The 20,929-nt window shown below is 49.7% G+C and overlaps 1 protein-coding gene across 4 annotated transcripts in view; it reads left to right on the top strand.

Moving 5' to 3' along the window:
• IGSF21 (immunoglobin superfamily member 21) overlaps nt 1-16,926 on the top strand; it is a 274,351-nt gene extending 257,425 nt beyond the window's left edge. For all 4 annotated transcript variants that reach the window (XM_054450753.2, XM_054450763.1, XM_054450785.1 and 1 more), the window contains exons 5-10: nt 734-849; nt 3,745-4,219; nt 14,758-14,843; nt 15,248-15,440; nt 15,841-15,879; nt 16,704-16,926. In XM_054450753.2, coding sequence (XP_054306728.1) covers nt 734-849; nt 3,745-4,219; nt 14,758-14,843; nt 15,248-15,440; nt 15,841-15,879; nt 16,704-16,774 — 980 coding nt within the window. In that variant the 3' untranslated portion in view covers nt 16,775-16,926. The remainder of the gene's footprint in view (nt 1-733; nt 850-3,744; nt 4,220-14,757; nt 14,844-15,247; nt 15,441-15,840; nt 15,880-16,703) is intronic.
• The last annotated feature ends 4,003 nt before the right edge of the window (nt 16,927-20,929 follow it).

Here is a 20,929-nt window from a genome sequence, read left to right as displayed (position 1 = left end):
ATACTCACTGTGACAAGTTAGAAACAGTTAACCGCTGGTTCATAAAATTCCTGAAATTGTCACAATCTGCTCCAGCATGCCAGTTCAAGTCATAATCCCCCTGACAGCACGCCACATGCTCTGTGCCCTGCCCATATGCCCAGCCCCGCTGGGCACCACATTCCCCCTGGCCTGCCCCACTGTCTCCTGGCCAACCTACTGCCGGGCCCTGGCACAAAAATAATCCAGGCATGGTGGCACACACCTGTGGTCCCAGCTACTTGAGAGGCTGGGAATCTCAGGGCTTGTTAAAACTCAAGGTGTTAAAACTCAAAGCTCCTTCTACCTGCCACGCTGTCTCCCACCCACTCTTGTGACCTCAGATCACAGCAGCAATGTGGCTGCTTCAGTAGCGTCTGCCTGGAACTCCCAGGCTTGGGCAGAGTCCCTTCAACACACTGATGCCTCCGAGGATCTGATGCACTTCACGCTTTGATCTGTGCCATCTCTTGATTCCTGTGTGTCTTCTACACTAAACTGTAAGCTCCAGGAGGGGAGGGCTCTTGTCTATATTCCCAGCAAGAACGTCTTCCTCACTGTAGTGGATGCCAACGGCACCCCCTGAAGTTTGGCAACACCTGCCCTCCCCCACCCCCGGCACCCAGCGTGGACCTGGCCCATCTTAGGTCATCAGTGAACTCTTCCTGAATCTCCCAGTTGAGCCCTTGTCTTCCTGTGCTTCCTTTTGGGGCAGCTCCTCCCACCTCCATTGAAGTGGTGACTGCTGACACACCAGCCCCCTTCAGCCGCTACCAAGCCCAGAACTTCACGCTGGTCTGCATCGTGTCTGGAGGAAAACCAGCGCCCATGGTGAGTACCCCTGGAGTGCCCAGCTCCTTCCTATCTGCCAGACTACCCTGCTTCGAGGCTGGTCCAGCTGCAGGTGTCTCTACTGTACCTGGAAAGGGAGTGGTTGGCCAGGGCTGACTCTGTCCCCATCTGCCTTGGTCTGATCCCATTTACCCATTGGACTGGCCCAGGCATCCATGTGCCCCTGTTGCTACCCGTCTCCCCATGCTGAGAACCCCCACTCCTCCTGGAGACAGAGTCCTAGAACTTCACAGCAGGAGCAGCCTTTCGGGGAGCCCAGGACACAGCATGCCTGACCCCAGTTATTGAGTCCCACGGAGAAAAATGAAAGGAGGCCCTGAGAGGAAAAGGGGCTTGTCCCAAGTCACCATGGCACTCCTGACAGAGCTGGGTCTCAAGTCCATGTCTCAAGCTCCAGGTTCACTGGCATTCCCAGGAGCCCACGCGATCGGCAGGAAGCCCATCTGAAAGGAGGGACAGGATGGAAGGGAGAGAAAGAAGGGAGAAAGGGAGGGAAGAGAGACGAAATTCCTTTTTGACCAACTTATTAGACCCAACGTAGTTTCTTTGATATTTGTCAGTGCAGTTCATGAATTTTTTATGACCTCTTGAAGCGGGTGGGGTAGGAGGTGCAGCGTCCACAGAGCTGGGGTCCTGGCCCTGCTGTACTCACTGAACAACCATGAGCAGGGAATGCCCCCTCCCCACTTCTGCCTCTGTTTCTGCAAGGAAGTTTAGGGGGCTGGACAGTATTTGTTTTTCAGCTTTTTTGGTAGCATCAGGACCCTTTTGGTCTAAATGATATACAGGGAAGCCTCATATATATGACATTTAAAAGTGAAGAGAGGCCAAGTCACTCTCATTGCACCTGAAGCACCTCTTTAGAACCCGTAGGCTTCCATGAAACCCGTTTGGAGAAACTTCGGGCTACGTACCCTTTCAATTTTGACATTTTATAATACTTTGGGTCTTGATCCTATGAGTTTCATACAGTACTAGGATTTAGCAAGGTGTGGAGCTAGAGCAATGGGTACATAGGATTACAGTTCAAGACGGGAGCCAAATGGTTCCCCTCATTCCAGACCCAGTTATCTCCCAGGCATGGTCCAATGGTGCGGCCTTGGGAATCTAGGCCAGCCCTGCCTTGGGACCTGGGGCAGCGTGGTAAATGGGTCTGTAGAGGTCCAGGACAGGGCGGTAAGCAGGTGCACAGAGACACAGGTGGGACAGCCGGCAAGGGCACAGGGATGCAGAGATACAGGTGAGGCAGTGGGCAGGGATGCAGAGGCACAGGTGGGGTAGTGGACAGAGGTGCAGAGACACAGGTGGGGTGGTGGGTAGAGGTGCAGAGACACAGGTGGGGTGGTGGGTAGAGGTGCAGAGACACAGGTGGGATTATGGTCAAGGGCACAGAGACACAGGTGGGGTGGTGGGCAGAGGAGTAGAGACACAGGTGGGGTGGTGGGCAGAGGAGTAGAGACACAGGTGGGGTGGTGGGCAGAGGTGCAGAGACACAGGTGGGATTGTGGGCAGGGGAACAGAGACAAGCCTCAGTCCCTGGGAAGTTGACCCAAAAAGGTAGCTTCAAAGCCAGTTGCTGAAAGCAGGACATGGCCCCAGATTTTCCCCTTTGGAGGCCACAGAGAGGTCCATTCTCCCTAAAATCAGGAAAGCTGTTTTTTTCTCACAAAGAAAAAGTTCTTTCCTGAAAGGCACAAAGAAAGGCTTTTCACAGCCCAGGGGCTGCATGAAGACCCCTCCCACCCAGCCTGTCTGCCTGCCCCGACATTTGCGACACGGCAATAAAATATTCAGATATAGATATGCAAAAGAACCTCATCTCCCCAGATCCCAGGCATCTTATGTTTGCCTGAGACATCAGAACTTTAAAGTAATTCTTTGATATAAATTACAAATCTGCATTTAAAGCACTTTTCAAAAAGAAAAAAGAAAAGAAGAAAATAAATGGGGGAAAAGAAACCAACGCAGGCTATCATGTGCATAAGAGATTCTTTGTTGGCGTTACAAACTCCGACAAAAATCCTACATTTCATACCCCCATCCCCTCCCACCTCCTTCACCCCCCTGCAGCCCCTCCCTCCACACACTTTCCTTCCGCTCCCCCACCTGTGTCCCAGAGAGCTGCATCCCATTCTTCCCTCTCCCGCCCCCCTATCGATTTATTTATCTGATTTATTAAAAATACTCCCAATCCCCTCAGGCCTCTGGGCACATGTACCAAAACAAAAAGACAGCAAATTAAATTAAATGCTGCCTCACGAAACTTGAGTTCCCCATTAGCAGAGAAAGTGAGGAGATGTTTGCTCTCACCTCATCCCCGCACCTAGCTTCCTCCCACACGTGCACCTGTTTTCTGCCTTCCATCTCCAAAACGCACACGCACAGAGATTCTTTCTTCCCTCATCCTCTCCCAACGTCTCACTTAATCTCTGGTGCCTTCCATTTTTCCCTCATCCCCATGCCCTCCCTGAGTGGGCATGGACCACACCCTTGGACCCCAAGTGGCTGCCACGGTGTAGGCCAAAGTCCCCGTTTCCCACGTGGTTCCACTGGCGCATCCAACAGCCCCATGAAGCAGGTGTCTTATTCTTCTCTTGACAACTGAGGAAACTGAGGCTCAAAAAACCTCACCAGTTGGTAAATAATGGGATTGGGCTAAGCCTCTGCCCCACGGGCCTGCATGTGTTCCCATTGTACCACACTGGCTCATAGTTCTTGGGGGTGCTGAAGGGAAAGGAGTGGGGTGAGGGCTACTGTCTAGACTACTACGCTCTGGAATAGCTGGCATCCTGTGCCCAGTTCATCGGAGAGCCCATTGGGAGGTTGAAGTTAGTAGTACAAAATCATTTTTCCACACCCTCCTTGCAATGGCAGGTTTATTTCAAACGAGATGGGGAACCAATCGACGCAGTGCCCCTATCAGAGCCACCAGCTGCGAGCTCCGGCCCCCTCCAGGACAGCAGGCCCTTCCGCAGCCTTCTGCACCGTGACCTGGATGACACCAAGATGCAGAAGTCACTGTCCCTCCTGGACGCCGAGAACCGGGGTGGGCGACCCTACACGGAGCGCCCCTCCCATGGCCTGACCCCAGATCCCAACATCCTCCTCCAGCCAACCACAGAGAACATACCAGAGACGGTCGTGAGCCGTGAGTTCCCTCGCTGGGTCCACAGCGCCGAGCCCACCTACTTCCTGCGCCACAGCCGCACCCCGAGCAGCGACGGCACTGTGGAAGTACGTGCCCTGCTCACCTGGACCCTCAACCCACAGATCGACAACGAGGCCCTCTTCAGCTGCGAGGTCAAGCACCCAGCTCTGTCGATGCCCATGCAGGCAGAGGTCACACTGGGTAAGACTTGGTGGGGGCCCTTCTGTAGAGCCCTTGCAGACCTGGGTGTGGTGAGAGCCTTGGAATAGGGTTTCTGGGCTGAGGACAGCCATGGAGAAGGGGAGGAGATGGAGAAAACTGGAGTCAGGATGAGCACAAATGGTAGAGTCAGGTTCTTAGCGAGGTTTGCTGAGCTGGATTGGAGAAGATAGGAGGTGCCCACAGGCCAAGGTAATTTGCTGGGTTGAGCCAAGAACATGAGAGGTCAGAAAAGTTTGCTGGATAGGGTCAGGGACACAGGAGATCAGGGGAGGTCAGCAGAGTTGCTGGATTAGGTCAGGAACGTGGGAGGTCTGGGAGGTCTTCTGGAAGGGTCAGAAACAAGAGATTGAGGAGATTTGCTGGGTTGGGTCAGGAACATGAGAGGTTGGGGAAGAGCAAGGGAGTCGCTGGGCTGGGTCAGCAATATGAGAGGTCAGGGAGTTTGCACAGTCCAGATAAAAAAGATGGAAAGTCAGAGAAATATGCTGGATTGGTGTTAAAAACAGGGGAGGTTTTCTAGGTCAAAAGTGGAACCAGGACGTTTGCTGGGTAAATAAAGAATACACAAGAGTCGGATTTCTTCAGGAAGGTTGCTGAGTCAAGTCAGAAGCATAAAAGGTCAGTGTGAAGACCGGGGAGGCCAAGATTTTTCCAGTCAGCCTCAGTAACACAAGAGATCAGGGGACATTTGTCAGGTCAAGGAGAGGAACCTCGAGGTCATGGCATGCTCAGGGGAGTTTTCTACATCACAGGTGGGAACATGGGAGGTGACAGGGAGATTTTCTGGATTGCATATGAGCCCAGTGGGCTCAGAGGACAGTTGCTGCATAAGGGTTGCGAACCTGGGAGGTTGCAGGCTTGCTGGATCAGGTTCAGGAATTCTGAAAGTTATAGGAAGTTTTGCCAGGTTGGGGTCAGGAACACATAGGACGTGGAAGAATATCACTCCGTCTTACACTTTTAAGTACAATGAAAACCCTGTCATCTGTGGGTATGTGGGAGGCAGGCAAAGAGGACACTGGCTGCCCAGAGCCAGCTCAGCCCAAGAACCCAATCCCTGTCCATGATCTGCTCCTCTCCCCACAGAGCACCAACCCAGGGATCCCCAAAGCTGTTGCCCAGTAACTCACTCCCTTCCCCTTATACTTCTCCTCCCTGCTGACTCAGGGCAGGGAAAGGGGAGATGTGGAATCTTCACTGCTGGAAATATACAAGACTCATCTCCAGTTGTTTGTATGGACTGGGTGGGCAAGGGCAGGGGATGGGCACGATGACCTGTACTTGTCCTTTCCCCTATGTCCTTTGAACCTTGATCTTCAGCCCCCAGCAGCTCCTCCCTGAGTCCAAGATGCCTGGGCTCATACTCCAAAACTCCTGTAGTGTTCAGGGGCTGCCTGGAGCAGTCCACAGCCTCTAACCCAGGCCCCTCATGACTGAGAGCAGTAACTGACAAGAATTGGGGCTGCAGCTTGTGTCAGGTGTTCTAGAGAGCTTCTGTTTCAGCTGGACCACCAGAAAACCCAACACCTCCTCAGTATCAAATACCAAAGAAAAGGATTTCTTGTATGGATAGTATGTACTATGTGCCAGGAACATCTGCAAGGATTCTCATCCAATTCTCACAAGCACAAGTTGGCTGTGTAGTCCCATTTTACGTATGAGCAAAACTGAGGCTCAAGTTGGTAGAGTCCTTTGCCAAGTCATTAACTTTGTATGTAGCAGCGTTGAAATTTCAAGCCAAGTTTATTGGTGCCTTCTTCACTCACTACCATGCCAACCACTGAACTCACCAGCCCCAAGACTGGTTATGGGACTGGTTCCCTGAAGACCCATTACAATGGCCCTTTGATTTTCTCTCTTTTTTCTTTCTTTTTTTTTTTTTTTTGACGGAGTCTAGCTCTGTCGCACCCAGGCTGGAGTGCAGTGGGTGATCTCGGCTCACTGCAACCTCAGCCTCCGAGGTTCAAGCGATTCTCCTGCCTCAGTCTCTCAAGTAGCTGATATTACAGGTGCCTATCACCACATCTGGCTATTTTTTTTTTTGTATTTTTAATAGAGACGGGGTTTCACCATATTGGCTAGGCTGGTCTCAAACTCCCAACCTCAGGTGATCCACCTGCCTCAGCCTCTAAAGTGCTGGGGTTACAGGTGTGAGCCACCGCACCCAGCAGCCCTTTGATTTTCACAGGCCACCTGCCCATACAGAAACTAACAATAAAGGCTAACATTTAGTGAGCACCTACTATATGCCACAGGCTGTGGCTTCTCTTATATTAACCCAGTGAGATGGGCACCATTATTATCCCATATCACAGAGGAGGAAGCTGAGGCTCAGGGAGGTTAAGTTGCCCTAGGTGAGTGGGGGAGAATTCAAAGGCTCCAGAGTCTGCTCTAAGCCTCTCACTCTGCCTCGTCACGGCGTCCCTCTGTCATAGGTGCCCACTTCCTGGGTACTCTTTGTTCATCATTCCATAAAAATATCACAAGCAGGGCCAGGCACAGTGGCTCACGCCTGTAATCCTAACACTTTGGGAGGCCAAGGCGGGTGGATCATGAGGTCAGGAGTTCAAGACTAGCCTGGCTAACGTGGTGAAACCCCATCTCTACTAAAAAAAAAAAATAATAATACAAAAATTAGCCGGGATTGGTGGTGTGTGCCTATAATCCCAGCTACTCAGGAGGCTGAGACAGGAGAATCACTTGAACCCAGGAGGCAGAGGCTGCAGTGAACCGAGATTGCACCACTGCACTCCAGCCTAGGTGACAGAGTGAGACTTCATCTCAAAAAAAAGGGAGGGGGAAGATATTACAAGCATCACTTAAGGCCAGGCCCTGTGCTAAGTGCTGGGATCTTCTCAACCCAGAGCCTGCTCCGACCCCTCTCTTGGTCCTCCCACCTTGCCAGCCCTTCACTCCTCTGTCTGGACCCTCCATCTTTCCACGGCCTCTTCCTCCCCCGACAGAGCAGCCTCCACCCTTCACCTGGTTGCTTCATTTATGAAAGCCCCCTCCTGCCCCTCTTGTGGAAGCTCTGGCTTCCAGCAGGGTGGCACCCTTGCCCCACCCCACCAAGAATAAGGACGAGAAAGACGAAAGGCCAGATACAGACTTCAAGGCAGCTGGTGAAAAGTGAGCTTGTAGCTGACATCTCCTAGTGATGGGAGGGGGCGTGCCCCTGCTGGCCTGTGTGACCCCTGTCAACAGCACCCCAAACCACATTTAAGCACTTTCCTGCTCTGTCCTGGATCCCAGGCACTCCCTTAACTGGAGCTGCCTCTGTGGGCACCCCCACTCCCCATCATCAGAGCAAGGGAAAGAAGGGCCCACTCATAAGCAGTGGGCCTGGACAGGCAGGTCTGCACACACCGGGGGATTTGGGGCATGGGGGACACAGCAGGGCCACCAAGATGAAGGGCCCTAATTGGGTGGGTGAGTAAAGAGACACCTGGGCTGACTTCCGAGCCTCCCTCGACTGCTGAGTGAGAACTCAGACTTCTTAACCTCTCTGAGTCTCAGTTTTCTGACCTGATGAAGGGGGAGAATAGTAACTGCACAAATGTTTTGAGCACCTACTCAGAGCCAGGCTCTCTGCAAGATGCTTTCCTCACCAGGTCTCCTTTAAACCTGCAGTGAACCTGTGAGGCTGCTGAGAGTTGCTATCATATTATTCCCATCTGAGAGGTGAGGGACTCGGGTTTAGAGTAACCTTTCTTAGGTCAGCCAGCCAAGGCTGTCTGGCCCCAGAGCCCACGTTCTTAACCACTGTGCTCTACAGCCCACCTGTCAGGGCTGTGGTGAGGCATCACTGAGCCAGGGGGTGTGACCAGTGGAGTGTGCCATGAGCCAAAGGGTCGTGAATGTATGCACCTTGCACCATCAGGGCACCCTGCACTCTGGGTGAGACAGTGGGATGGGTTAGATGACCTCAGAGCACAAAATCCAATCATTCAACAAGGATTTTGAAGATCAGGCCAATGAGGGTGGGGCGTGTCTCCCTGCAATGAGCCTTCGCTCCTCCTCTTCCCTTGCAGGGATGCCCTCCCCAGCTGAAATGCCACCCCTCCGGGAAGACTTCTCTGACCCTCCCCCAACCCTTCGAGCTGTTTGTGCCCCTTCTGAGTTCTTGTCTCACCAGATTTGTACCTTTCTTGTGATCTGGACCACAGATGCCTGAGCGTTCTGGCACCCATCTCACTAAATGGCAACCATGTCCTTCCCACTGATCAAACCAGAAGCCTTGCAGCCCCTCACCTTTTCCACTCTTTCCTCCTATCCACATGCAAACCATCATTAAGCCCTGGCAGCTCCACTTCAGAATATATCCCAAATCTGCCACTCCTCATGGTCTCCTTTCCGAATACCCAACCCAAGCACCATCAGTTCAAGCCTGGGTTATTAGAGTAGCCTTCAAACTGGTTGTTCTGCTTCTGCTTTCACCCTATCCTATTTCCCACCCCGATTGATCTACTTAAAATATAAATCAGATCATGACACCCGCCCAAAACCTTCCTGTTGTAGACAAATAGATTGATAAAACAGGATAGAGTCCAGAAATAGACCCACATACACAGAGTTCATTGATTTTTGCCAAAGACCCCCAAGGCTGTTCAATCAGGAAAGAGAAGTTCTCTTAACAAATGACCCTGAAACAAATGAATAGGCATAAGGAAAAATTGAACCTGGGCCCCTACCTCACACACACACAAAAATTAATTTGAAATGAATCATAGATTTAAATGTAAAAGTCAGCATCGTGAAGCCTCTAGAACAAAACGTAGCCTTTGTGATATTGGTGTAGCAAAGGTTTCTTAAAGTGGTCACAAAATAAAAACTAAATAAACACTAAATGATAAATTGAAATTTGGTAAATTGGACTTAATCAAAAATTAAATCTTCTGCTCTTACAAAGATATCCTCGAGAAAATTGAAAGGCAAACTATAGAATGAGAGAAAATACTCTCAATACATATATCTGACAAAGCATTTGTAACCAGAATATATAAAGAACTATGACAAATCAATAATGTAAGACTACCCAATTTTTTAAAAATGAAAATATACAAATGGCTAATTAACATGTAGAAACGTACACTACATTATTAGTTATTAGAGAAATGAATATTCCAACCTCAATGAGACACAATTTCACATCTATTATACTGGCTAAAATTTTAAAAACTGACAATACCAGATGTTGACAAGAATGTAGAACAACCAGAATTCTCATGCTTTGCTGCCTAGAGAATAAAATGGTACTACTACTTTGAAAAACTGGCAGTTTCTTACAAAGATAAAAACATTTCTGCTCTTATGACCCAACAATTTCACTCCTAGGTATTTACCCAAGAGAAATGAAAACATATGTCCACAGCAGCTTTATTCATGACAACAGTAACAACAACAGAACTGTAAATAATCTAAATGTCCATAATTAGAAAAATGAATTAACAAATTTTTAGTATATTCATATAACAAAATAGTTTTTATCAATACAAATGAATGAACTCATGATACCTGCATTAGCATGGATGGAGCTCAAAAACATGTTGATCAGGCTGGGCACGGTGGCTCACACTTGCAATCTCAGAACTTTCGGAGGCCGAGGCAGGTGGATCACTTGAGGCCAGGAGTTTGAGACCAGCCTGGCCAACATGGTGAAACCTCTGCTCTACTGAAAATACAAAAATTAGCTGGGTATGGTAGCTCATGCCTGTAGGCCCAACTACTTGGGAGGCTGAGGCAAGAGAATCCCTTGAACCTGGGAGGTGGAGGTTGCAGTGAGCTGAGATCGCGCCACTGCACTCCAGCCTAGGCGATAGAGTAAGACTCCATTTCAAAAAAAAAATGTTGATCAAAAGAAGCCAGATGACAGAATACTCACTGTATGAGTCCATTTATATGAAATTCTAGAACAAAAAAATAAATATCCATTGACAGAAATGGGAACAGTGTTGGCCTATGAAGAATGGAAATTGACTGGAAAGAGGCCTCTGCTCAAGTCCTCTACTCAGAGGGTCCTTCCTTGAACACTCTATCTAAAGCAGCCTCTTCCTCCTGCTTCCTTCCACCCCTTCTCTTGCTTTGTTTTCTTACATAACTCATTTCCACCTACAAGTATATTCTATATTTGCTTATTGTCTGAATCGCCCACAAGGTAGGAATTGAGATTTGTTTTTAGATGTAATGGCAGTCAGGTGAACTGGCTTGAAAAATTCATTCTTCATATATTTTTTAACTGTGATAAAATTTACATATTGGGAAATGCAAGTCCTTCAGTGCACAATTTGACAGATTTTAATAAATGTGAATGCTGGTGTAACCACCACCCCAATCAAACTCTGGGCATTCCCATCACCCTCTAGAATTTAAATGGCACGTGGGCAGGGTCTTTATCTGTCTAGTTCACAGAGTACAGGGCTCAGAACAACCCCAACATAGTTCTTAATAAACAACTGTTTAATAATTAATTAATGCTTTTCTAGGTTGTTGAGAAGATTAAGTAAGGCAGTGCATACAAAGTGCTTATACTGACAGGCAGAGGAAATATTCAGGAAATATAAGCTACTGTTATTATTCATCATAGTATCCCCAACAGTGACCGGGGATAGTGACCACCACAAATTAGGTGTACAATAAAGAATTAGATGGATAGAGCAAATGAATAAATTGATGGGTAAGCAAATTGGTAGGTTTATGGGTAGGCATGTGGATGGATTGTTAGATGTTTGAATAGATGAATGAATAAAATGAATTCTTGGATGGATGGATGGATGGATGGATGGATGTTTTGATGGATGGATGGATATTTGGATGGATGTTTGGAGGGATGGATGAATGGATGGATGTTTGGATGGATGGATGGATGGTTGGATGGATGGATGTTTGGATGGTGGATGGATGGATGGATGGATGAGTGTTTAGACGGATGAATGTTTGGATGGATGGATGAATGGATGTTTGGACAGATGTTTGGAGGGATGGATGAATAGATGGATGTTTGGATGGATGGAAGAATGGATGTTAGGTAGATGTTTGGAGGGATGGATGAATAGATGGATGTTTGGATGGATGGATATTTGGATGGATGGATGGATGGATGGATGAGTGGGTGAATGGGTGAGTGAGTGTCTTAGAAAGCATCCAGAATTCCTAGGGGAAACCTAGAGGAGCTTTTCCTTGAGATTCCACAGTACTATCCTTGCATCAGGATGCTCAGGAGAGGTAAGGAAGGCAACTTATATGTCCAGGATCTTTTTCATTCCCTGAGCAGATAGACACCACTTTACATTTCACATTGCAGTCTTATCTCCCTCCTCCATTGTCATTTTCAGAGTATTTCCTCAAGCAGGGTGGTAGCCTATTCTCCCCATTTACAAGTTAGAAAACTGAAGCCCAACAAGTTGAAATGACTCATCCAAGTCATGCAGCCAGAAAGTAGAGGGCTAGGTGTCAATCCTGGGTCTCTGGACTCCTGCTCTTTCTCTATGTCCAGGGCTTGAGAGGCAGGAAAGTCCGGAGACTAACAGCATTCCTTTCGGGCACTCTCAGCCGTTGTGGTCTAGAAGCAGGCAAGTGGGGCCAGGTTTCGATTGTCTGGAGCTGCTAATGGGCCAGGCTCTGAGTGTCAGGAGCCTGAGGGTGGAAGAAGTGAGGAGGCTGACAGCAGCTGGCTTGGCTTCCAGAAGCAACATCTCAACACAGCAGTAAAGGAGGGAGTCAGGGACCATCTGCTGCAAACGCACTTGTCTAGTGGCAGCTGCCAAGATAGAGCTTGAAAGCAGCGAGGGAGGACCAGACCCCTCTTCTGCCCACCCTCTATGCCCCTCAGGATCAGATGCACACAGGAGCCCAGGAGCCGGGGTGCCCTGGGTGGAAGAACGCACCCATCTCTGCCCCACCTCCACCCCTGAGCTCTGAGCCTCCCTCTGAAGCCCTATGTGCCATCACGTCTTGTTACTGGTACTTCCTATAGTGTGACCTTGGACAAGCCACTGCCCCCCTGGAGGGCCAGTTCTATGACCCGCACAATGGGTTTCGTGATAACCTGCCTCATAAGTACCAGAATGGTGTGACCGTTCTAAAATGCCTAAAATGGAGTCTAGCGCATGTTTGACACCTGAGAAAGGTTGGTTCCTTCTTCCCGTAGAACCAGCAGGCCCAGGCCCAGGCCTGAAGGAGTAAGGCAAGCCCTTTAGAAAGCAGGGCAGTGAGGAATCTAACCTAGAAGGGAAAGGTGTCTGCCCCTGCCCTCCAGGGCTCTAGTCTTTTCCGGGACCGGGATGCCCTTTAGCGCCCTCTCCTGGCTGCAGCCAACAATGCCACCGCAGCAGCACCTGAAGAACGTAAAGAGCCGCCAAGATTACCCAGGGCCAGACTGCCCTAGGCCTGGTTTCCCATCTGCAAATCGATGTCTACAGCACTTGAGAGTTCATTTTAAAACCCAGAAACTTACCTGGGCTCCCTGAGCCTTCATTTCCTTATGGCGACAATCTCAAAGGCTGGAAGGCTAAATATCATATGCCATATGCATATGCATATGGCACTTCACATAGGTCCCGGCTCTTAGGACTCGCTAAACAAATGTTAGCCATCAAACCTGCCACTGCCTGATGTTCCTAACGGCCCCGCGTGTTAGGCAAGGGGTATCATTGTTCCCATGGTGCACTTCGGAATGCGAAGGGGAGCCACTCATCCAAGGGTGCAAAGAACAGATTAGAACTCAGCCGCAGGTATCCCAGGCCAGTGGCCTTTCCACACGACTGGCTGGCAGATGCAGCTGTAGAACCAGCCCTTCCCTTCCCAGCGATTCCCTCCCCCTGGTGCAAGCCCTGCTCTTCCCACGGATGCTTCCCTAGACCCATGTGGCATTTCAGATGTCTTGCTCATGGTTTAATTAATAGTCCTTTGATTTCATTCTCAGAGAATGAAATTGGCAGTGCCTGGGAGACCACCCACATCTGCCAACTGCTCTGATTTCCGTTCTAAGAGCTTTGCGTCAGAAAGAGAGGTCCGGGGACCAGCAAGGAAAGGTGGGGGTAATCCCAGGGCAGCCCCAGGGCCTCAGGACAAAACTTTTCCACCCTTAGAAGATGTTTACACAGAGTAGCACAAAGCATAGAGTACCAAACAAAACCCTCACCCCTTCCTCTGGCCCTGGAAACTCAATGGGATCTGTCTTCCAACCCCCTTCCCTCCCTGACCTGCCTCTGTCCCATGCCCTGGCTGTTCCCTGTGCCTGGAATATGCCTCGTGAGCTTCACAGCTCAGCTTAAATGTCACCTCCTTGGAAGAGGCACCCTGACCACTATCTGAGGATGTCACCCACCAATTCTGAGCCCCCTCCCCTTGGTCTGGTGATCTGCATGGAGCACTGTAACTCTCATCCTGTTTTGCGTATGTGTTTGTTTGCTTATGAACTCACCCCTACTGAAGTGGGAGCTCCATGTCAGCAGGCACTGGGTCTTGTTCACCACCATATCCTCAGCTCTGCTCCAAATGGCTGGCTCCATAATTACTGTTGAGTGAGTGAGTGAATGAATGAATCTGGGGAAAAGAGTGCTGGAGACAGGGTCAGGAAACTGGCTCTGTGAGTGACCTTGGGTAAGCCTCTACATTATCCATGGAGCTCTGTTTCTCAGCTGAAATGAAGGGAACAGGCCCAATGATCCCGAGTGGCTCCTCCATCCCTGATATTCTCAGGTGTTGTTCAGAGGATAGCCATGCCCTTGGGTATCTTGGCTTTCAAGCTCAGAGATATAAAGGGACTGAATAAGAGGTGATAGAAGAAAGTGAGGAAGAGAGGCAGGGAGGCTGGGCACAAGGAAGGAGGTGGTCTTCCTTCCCACACCATGTCCACCTCTACCCAGAGGTTCTAGAAAAATCCCACTGGGAAGATTAACCTGTTAGAAAGAGCACTGACTCAGGAGTAGGAGACCCGCACTTTGATCTTGGCTCTCCCCAAGGTGTGACCTTTGGCAAATCACTTCATGACTCTCTGAGGCCCAGTTAACTCAACTGGACAATGGGGCTGATGACACCAGAAACGCACCTCCCGAGGGGGTAGCATGGGTGGGAGTTGGGGGTACCTCAAGTCTGGCTGCTGGCGCAGGCTGCTCCCCCTCAGCAGCCTAGTAGCACGTGCCCCAGGTAAGTTTCCCTCCCTGACCCCACTGTCCACTGGGCCTCTCTGATCTTGTCCCTCATGGCACTGGCTTGTACTTGCCTGTTGTTTGTCTTTCTTCCCCACTGATGTGTGAACCCCCCAAGGGCAGGAATCGTGTGCTATATACACCCTTGACTCCCCAGGTCCTAGAGAGCATCTGATTCATTGCATGGGCTTAGGGAATATGTCTGAATGAATGCAGCTGTGAATGAATGAAAGAACGAATGAGCACACTGAGCTTCTCACAGAAGCAGCTGATCCCAAGGATGTTGATTGCTAGACTAGAACTTTCTCTTCTATGTACCCTGTCCCTCGTTTCCTTACTCTCTCTGATCTGGCCTTTCTCTCCCTACAGTTGCCCCCAAAGGACCCAAAATTGTGATGACGCCCAGCAGAGCCCGGGTAGGGGACACAGTGAGGATTCTGGTCCATGGGTTTCAGGTCAGCTTCTCTCTGAGCATCTGGGAGGGTGGTAGGAGGTGGTAGAGGCACCGACCCAGCACCAGCATTCCTGGCGGTCCTCTCTAACACCCTTCCCTCGATCCCCAGCCACATCCAGTGGGTTTCTGTTTCCCAATGTGTCATTGGGAGAATTGGCTCCCATGAGGAATGGCAAAGAGGTGCATACATGTTTCACACCATCTAGAACTCAGAGTAAACCTAGCTCTTCAATGAGACATTCTCTTAAGTCCCAGACTCCTCTCCTCCTGGAGTTCAGGGCAGCCACTCCTAACCCGTTGGATGAGAATGCTGTGCCAGCCCTGGCCAGGCATGCCCCTGACCCCTTGCTGCTCTGGCAGAATGGGCCCTCATGTGACCCAACTCTCCCCTGATCTGGCCAACAGAACGAAGTCTTCCCGGAGCCCATGTTCACGTGGACGCGGGTTGGGAGCCGCCTCCTGGATGGGAGCGCTGAGTTCGACGGGAAGGAGCTGGTGCTGGAGCGGGTTCCCGCCGAGCTCAATGGCTCCATGTATCGCTGCACTGCCCAGAACCCACTGGGCTCCACCGACACGCACACCCGGCTCATCGTGTTTGGTATGGCGCGCTCAACTGGGGACTGGGAGAACAACCACAGGGGCAGGTCCTGGGTGGGAGGTATCCCTAGGAGGAGGAAGCAGCAGGGGCCCAAAATTTTGGGCCTAAATCCCCTAAATTTGCCCTGAGAGGGTGCCCCACTGGGAGGCAGTGTTGCTCAGTGGTTACAACTCTAAGTCAGCTTCGGACTCAGAAAGAACCTTAGGCAAACTGCTTAACCTCTCTCACTTTCTCCATCTGCAAAATGGGGCTGATACTATCCAGCTCCCCTGCAGGTTGTGTGGCTGCACTGAGACAGTGCATGTGATACCTCACAGCAGGTGCTGGGTAAAGGGCCATTCCTTCCCTGAGCTCTGAATGCCATCCACCCTTTGGTTCTCTTTCTGTTTCTTTCTAACAGAAAACCCAAATATCCCAAGAGGAACAGAGGACTCCAATGGTAAGTCTCCACCCTCAGGATTTTTTGCTTAAAAGGGAGTGGCTTTTGAGGCACCAGAAAGCTCTGGTCCCCCAAACTTCCCATATGCATACCCTTGCCACTCCCTGACACCTTAGGCAGGTCTTTGCCCTCTAGTAGGGCAGAGTCAGGGTCCAAAGTGGGCAGAGGTGGGGACTGAGGCAATAAAAAGGGACTCAGCCTGCCAAAGCAGCCAGCTGAGATTTCCGGGGCCAACTCTGCCCCATCTCACCATCCATGGCATCTCTGGTCCTCTTAGCTCAGAGCTCGGTCTCACAGTCCATGGCATCTCTAGCTTTCTTAGCTCAGAGCTCGGCTGCCCTGACCTCAGAAGGGTGTGTCCAGCCTCGACCGTGGGGCTGTGTTCTGAGACTCTGGACCACTCCATAGGGCGATTGGGAGCATCAATGGATGTCTCAGTGCAGGCCCTTTATACTGTCCTTCCTGGGATTCCCCCAACCTGCTCTAGCCTGAGAACCACCCCAAGGGGCCCAGACACTGCTCCCAGGCCTGCCACACCCGCTCCCTACATGAAGCCAATCTCACAGTTCACAGTGGAGGCTCCCACTCTTGGTCCTCAGTGCACCATCCTCATAGCCTCTAGGAAATCTGACCGCAGCCCAGCAGGCCTAGGTGTAGGGGAGGAGATCATGGACAGTTAGGTGGCCAGGTGGCAGAGCTGGGCTTCAAACCCAGTTTGTCCTGATGCTGAAATCCGGCGTCTTTGCTGGGGACCTGGAGGCTCTGCTGTTCTGGAACGGGGTTGGGTCTGCGGTCTCTGACCCTTTCCCTGCTTCTTGGCACAGGTTCCATTGGCCCCACTGGCGCCCGGCTCACCTTGGTGCTCGCCCTGACAGTGATTCTGGAGCTGACGTGAAGGCACCCGCCCCGGCCACTCCATCAGGCACTGACATCTCCGCGACCGGTTTTCATTTCTTTTCTAAACTATTTCCAGTCTTGTTCTTAGTCTCTTTCCGTCTGTGTCTTGGCTTCTTCAGTCGGTTTAATTAAAACAAACGGAACAATTTTCCCCACGTTGGTTTGTGGCTGTGCATTCTTTATCTGTTCAGTAGCAGCAACTGGGCCCCTCCTCCTGGCATTCAGCACTGGGACAGGCACTGAGAGGGGAATGGCAAGGGAGATGGAAGGCATGCTCTTCCCAAATGAACAGTGGACATGGGGCTCACTATCTCACTCAAGTCCCAGCATCCAGGTGTGGAATGTGGCCAGAGACTTGAGAAATCCAAATTCCTCAGGGCTAAGTATAATAGTCAGCTATTAACACAATAATGCTGCATAACAAACCAACCCAAACCTCAGTGACATGCAACAACAAGCACTTGTAGTTATGTTCATGTTCAGGTTGAAGTGATTCAGCTGATCTAATCTGGGCTCAGCTGGGCAGCTGTGCTTCAGGCAGCAGGTCAACTGGGCTGGACTCCAAGCTGTGGGTTGGGTTCAGGCCTCCTCCATGGGTTGGTTTGCTCCATGGGTGTTTGTCTGGGGCCCACACTAAAGGAGAAGTGACTACCTGACATTTGATCCTCTTATGGTAGATCACCAAAGCTCAAGAAGAAATTCAAACCATTCAAGCATGTTTAAGTCCTCTGCCTGTGTCATGTCTATGAACACTCCTTTAGCCAAAGCAAGTCACATGGCCAAGGCTGACATCAGTCAAGGTCACATGTATGTCAGTGGTAGAGGTTTCTCAGAACTTTCTACTCAACCACTACAAATTCATCATGCCATTCAGCTATTAACTCAGAGAGAAGGGCTGAGAGTCTTTGGAGAGGGGTGGGGGTGGCCTCTCTGAGCCATGGTCAAGACTTGGGATTCACCAAGAAGAGCCCATGGAAGATTGTAAGCAGTCAGGATAGGGTAGGCCCTGCTGCAGTAACATATTGAGCCCAGAGTCTTACTGCCTTAATACAGTTGATGTGGTTTGGACCTGTGTCCCCACCAAATCTCATGGTCAAATGTAATCCCCAGTGTTGGAAGTGTGGCCTGGTGGGCGGTGTTAGGATCATGCGGGCAGATCCCTCAGGAATGGCTTAGTGCCATCTCTTTGGTGATGAGTGAGTGAGTTCTCATGAGATCTGGTTGTTTAAAAGTGTGTAGCACCTCCTCACTCCCAACTGACTCTCTCTCTTGCTCCTGCTTTTGCCATGTGACGTGACTGCTCCTGCTTTCCTTCTTGCCACAAGTAAAAGCTCCCTGAGTGCTCCTCAGAAGCTGAGCAGATACTGGCAGCATGCTTCCTATACAGACTGCAGAACCATGAGACAATTAAACCTCTTTTCTTTATAAATTACCCAGTCTCAGGAATTTTTTTATAGCAATGCAAGAACAGCCTAAGACAACAATAAAGATTTATTTTGGGCTCGTGAGAAGCCCAAGTAGGTTAAGCAGGCCTGTTCCAACTTGTAGCTACATCACCTGGAATATGCGGCTTCCAAAATCCCCAGGGGAGGAGAAGAGAAGGCTGGAGTGCCACTGTGGTAGGCAGAATAATGCCCACTCACTAAAGATGTCCATATCCTAATCCCTAGAACCTGTAAATATGTTACCTTCCATGGCAAAAGGGAGTTTGCCGATGTGATCAAGTTAAGCATCTTCAGGTGCAAATATCAGCCTGTATTATCCAGGTGGGCTCAATGTAATCACAACGTCCTTATAAGAGGGAGGCAAGAAGGTGAAAGGCAGTAGAAGGAGATGTATTGGCAGAAGCAAGAGATAGGAGTCACGCAAGGAAGGGGCCACAAGCCAAGGAACTCAGGCAGGCTCTAGAAGCCAAACGGGGCAAGCAAACAGATTCTCCCCCTGGAGTTTCCAGAAGGAACTGGCCCTGCCAACATGTTTAGCCCCATGAGACTCATTTCAGACTTCTGACTCCAAAACTGTAAGAGAATAAATTTGCCATATTCCTTTAAATTTAGGTTTGTGGCAATTTGTTACAGCAACAGTTAGGAAACTAATACGATCACACCAGATGTGATTAAGGCCCAGGCCTAATAGAACATAAATCACCCCTGTCCATACCCCATTGGCTAGTAGTCACATGGCCCAATCTGACTGCAAAGGAGGCCGGGAAATGCAGTTTTCCTGTGTACCCTGGAGAAAGAAATAGAATGATGACCCCAGAGCATTGCATCTGCCACAGAGAAGCTGGGACCCATTTAATGATTCATTTCCATGAAATGAAATGAATGGAAATTATTCATTCATTTATTTCATCCTGTGGAAATGAATGAATTCTGCCCAGGCCACAGTGGCCAGAGGAGGGAGGACTGGGAGGAGGCTCCATCACCAGGAATGGCTCTCATCACTACTGCTGCATGAATGCCCTGTGCTTCTCCTCCCTTTCCAACCAGCAGAGACATCACTGAGTCATCTGTGCCTCTCTCAGACAGTGCAGATGTCATAAGGAATCAGGGCCATCCCTACAAAAACTCCAGGTGCCAGATACACCAAGCTGAGAATTAAGCATTGGCTCTATCTCCTTGTGGTCATCATAGCCCATTTGGCCCTGGTCAAGTCGGGTCCTGAATGACCATTTCAATCAATTTCCACAATGACTTTCAAATTTCTGACTCCCTAACTTTTCCTTGGAATTCCAGACTCAGATGTCCAACTTCATAATACGGTTCCCCTACCTCATTGGACATCAAATATGCATTTCCAACTTCATGTGGCCAAAACCCAATTTTTGGCTTTCCCCCCAAAATATGCTCCTTCCCTAGCATTCCCCTTCTCTAGAAATAGTACCATCAACCCAGTTGCTTGGGTCAAACATTTCACTGTTATCTTTCATTCATCTCTTTCTCTCATTCTTCCACATCCAACCCAATAGCTTGTTGGCTTTCCTCTCAAAACTCATCCAGAACTTACCCACTTTTCTCTTTCCCTGCTGCCAACCTAGACAAAGCTTCCTCTTGCCTGGAAAACCACCTCAGCCTCCAATCTGGTCTTCAGATTTCCTCCCCAGTCCCCAGTCCAGTCCCCCACATAGCAGCCAGTGGAATCCTTTTAAATCTGTTATGCCACAGCGACCTCCTTCTCAGAAATCTGACTTCTGATCACATAGAAAACAAATCTGAGCCCTTTACAGGTCGACCAGATATGCTCTGCTCTGCCTGACCCTGTAATGTGTCTCATCCCCACTCTCTCTCTCCTGTTGCTTCATTCTCACTCATCTTTCCATTCATTGAATTCTTCAAGTCCACTCCTGCTTGAGGACCTTTGTTCTACTTGTTCCTTACACCTGGAATTCTCTTCTCCTTTGCAGGGCTGGCTCCTCCATGCCATTTGGATGGCAGCTTAACTCCCACCGCCTCAGAGAGACCTACCTGACCACCACACCCCTCTCCATGGTGCCACCCTCGATTTAATTCTCTGCAAGGCGTGCATTATTATCCTATGCTTTTTCTACTTACTTGTTTATTTATTGTCAGTCTTCCCCTACCTTGAGCCAGAATGTCAGCCCCATGAGCACAGGGACCATGTCTGTATTGTGCACTGCTATATCCTCACACTTAGACCAGAGCCTGGCACATGGCTCAATAAGTAATTATTGAGTGAGTGAATGAATGATGAATGAATGAATCAGTACCTCCCAAGGACCTACTATGAGCCAAGCACTGTGCTAGACACCAGGCTGCAGAGATGAGCAAGAAAACTTCAAGGAGCTCACAGTCCTGGGTTGGGAAAGCATCTATCCAGCTAAACAATGGAAGTCAAACTGTGATGTGCGCTTGGCACCAGGACCTGCTCAGGACGCTGAAGCATCAATGTGACAGGGATGAATCAGAGGAGGCCAGAGAGAACAGAACTTTGAAGGAAACATAGAAGTTGGCCAGGCAGAAAACGGAGGAGCATATTCTAGACAGGAGAACAGCATGAGCAAAGGCTTAGCATTAGGATGATTTAGTGTACATTTTGAGAAAAGATAAGTAGTTAGGTCAGTGATTCCAAAAGCACATTAATTCACTCAACAAATATTTACTCATCACTTACCAGGAGTCAAGTAGTGTGA

The sequence above is a fragment of the Pongo pygmaeus genome, chromosome 1 (assembly GCF_028885625.2).
Source record: "Pongo pygmaeus isolate AG05252 chromosome 1, NHGRI_mPonPyg2-v2.0_pri, whole genome shotgun sequence".
NCBI classification, from domain to species: Eukaryota; Metazoa; Chordata; class Mammalia; order Primates; family Hominidae; genus Pongo; species Pongo pygmaeus.
This window is presented reverse-complemented; position numbering and strand designations above follow the sequence as displayed.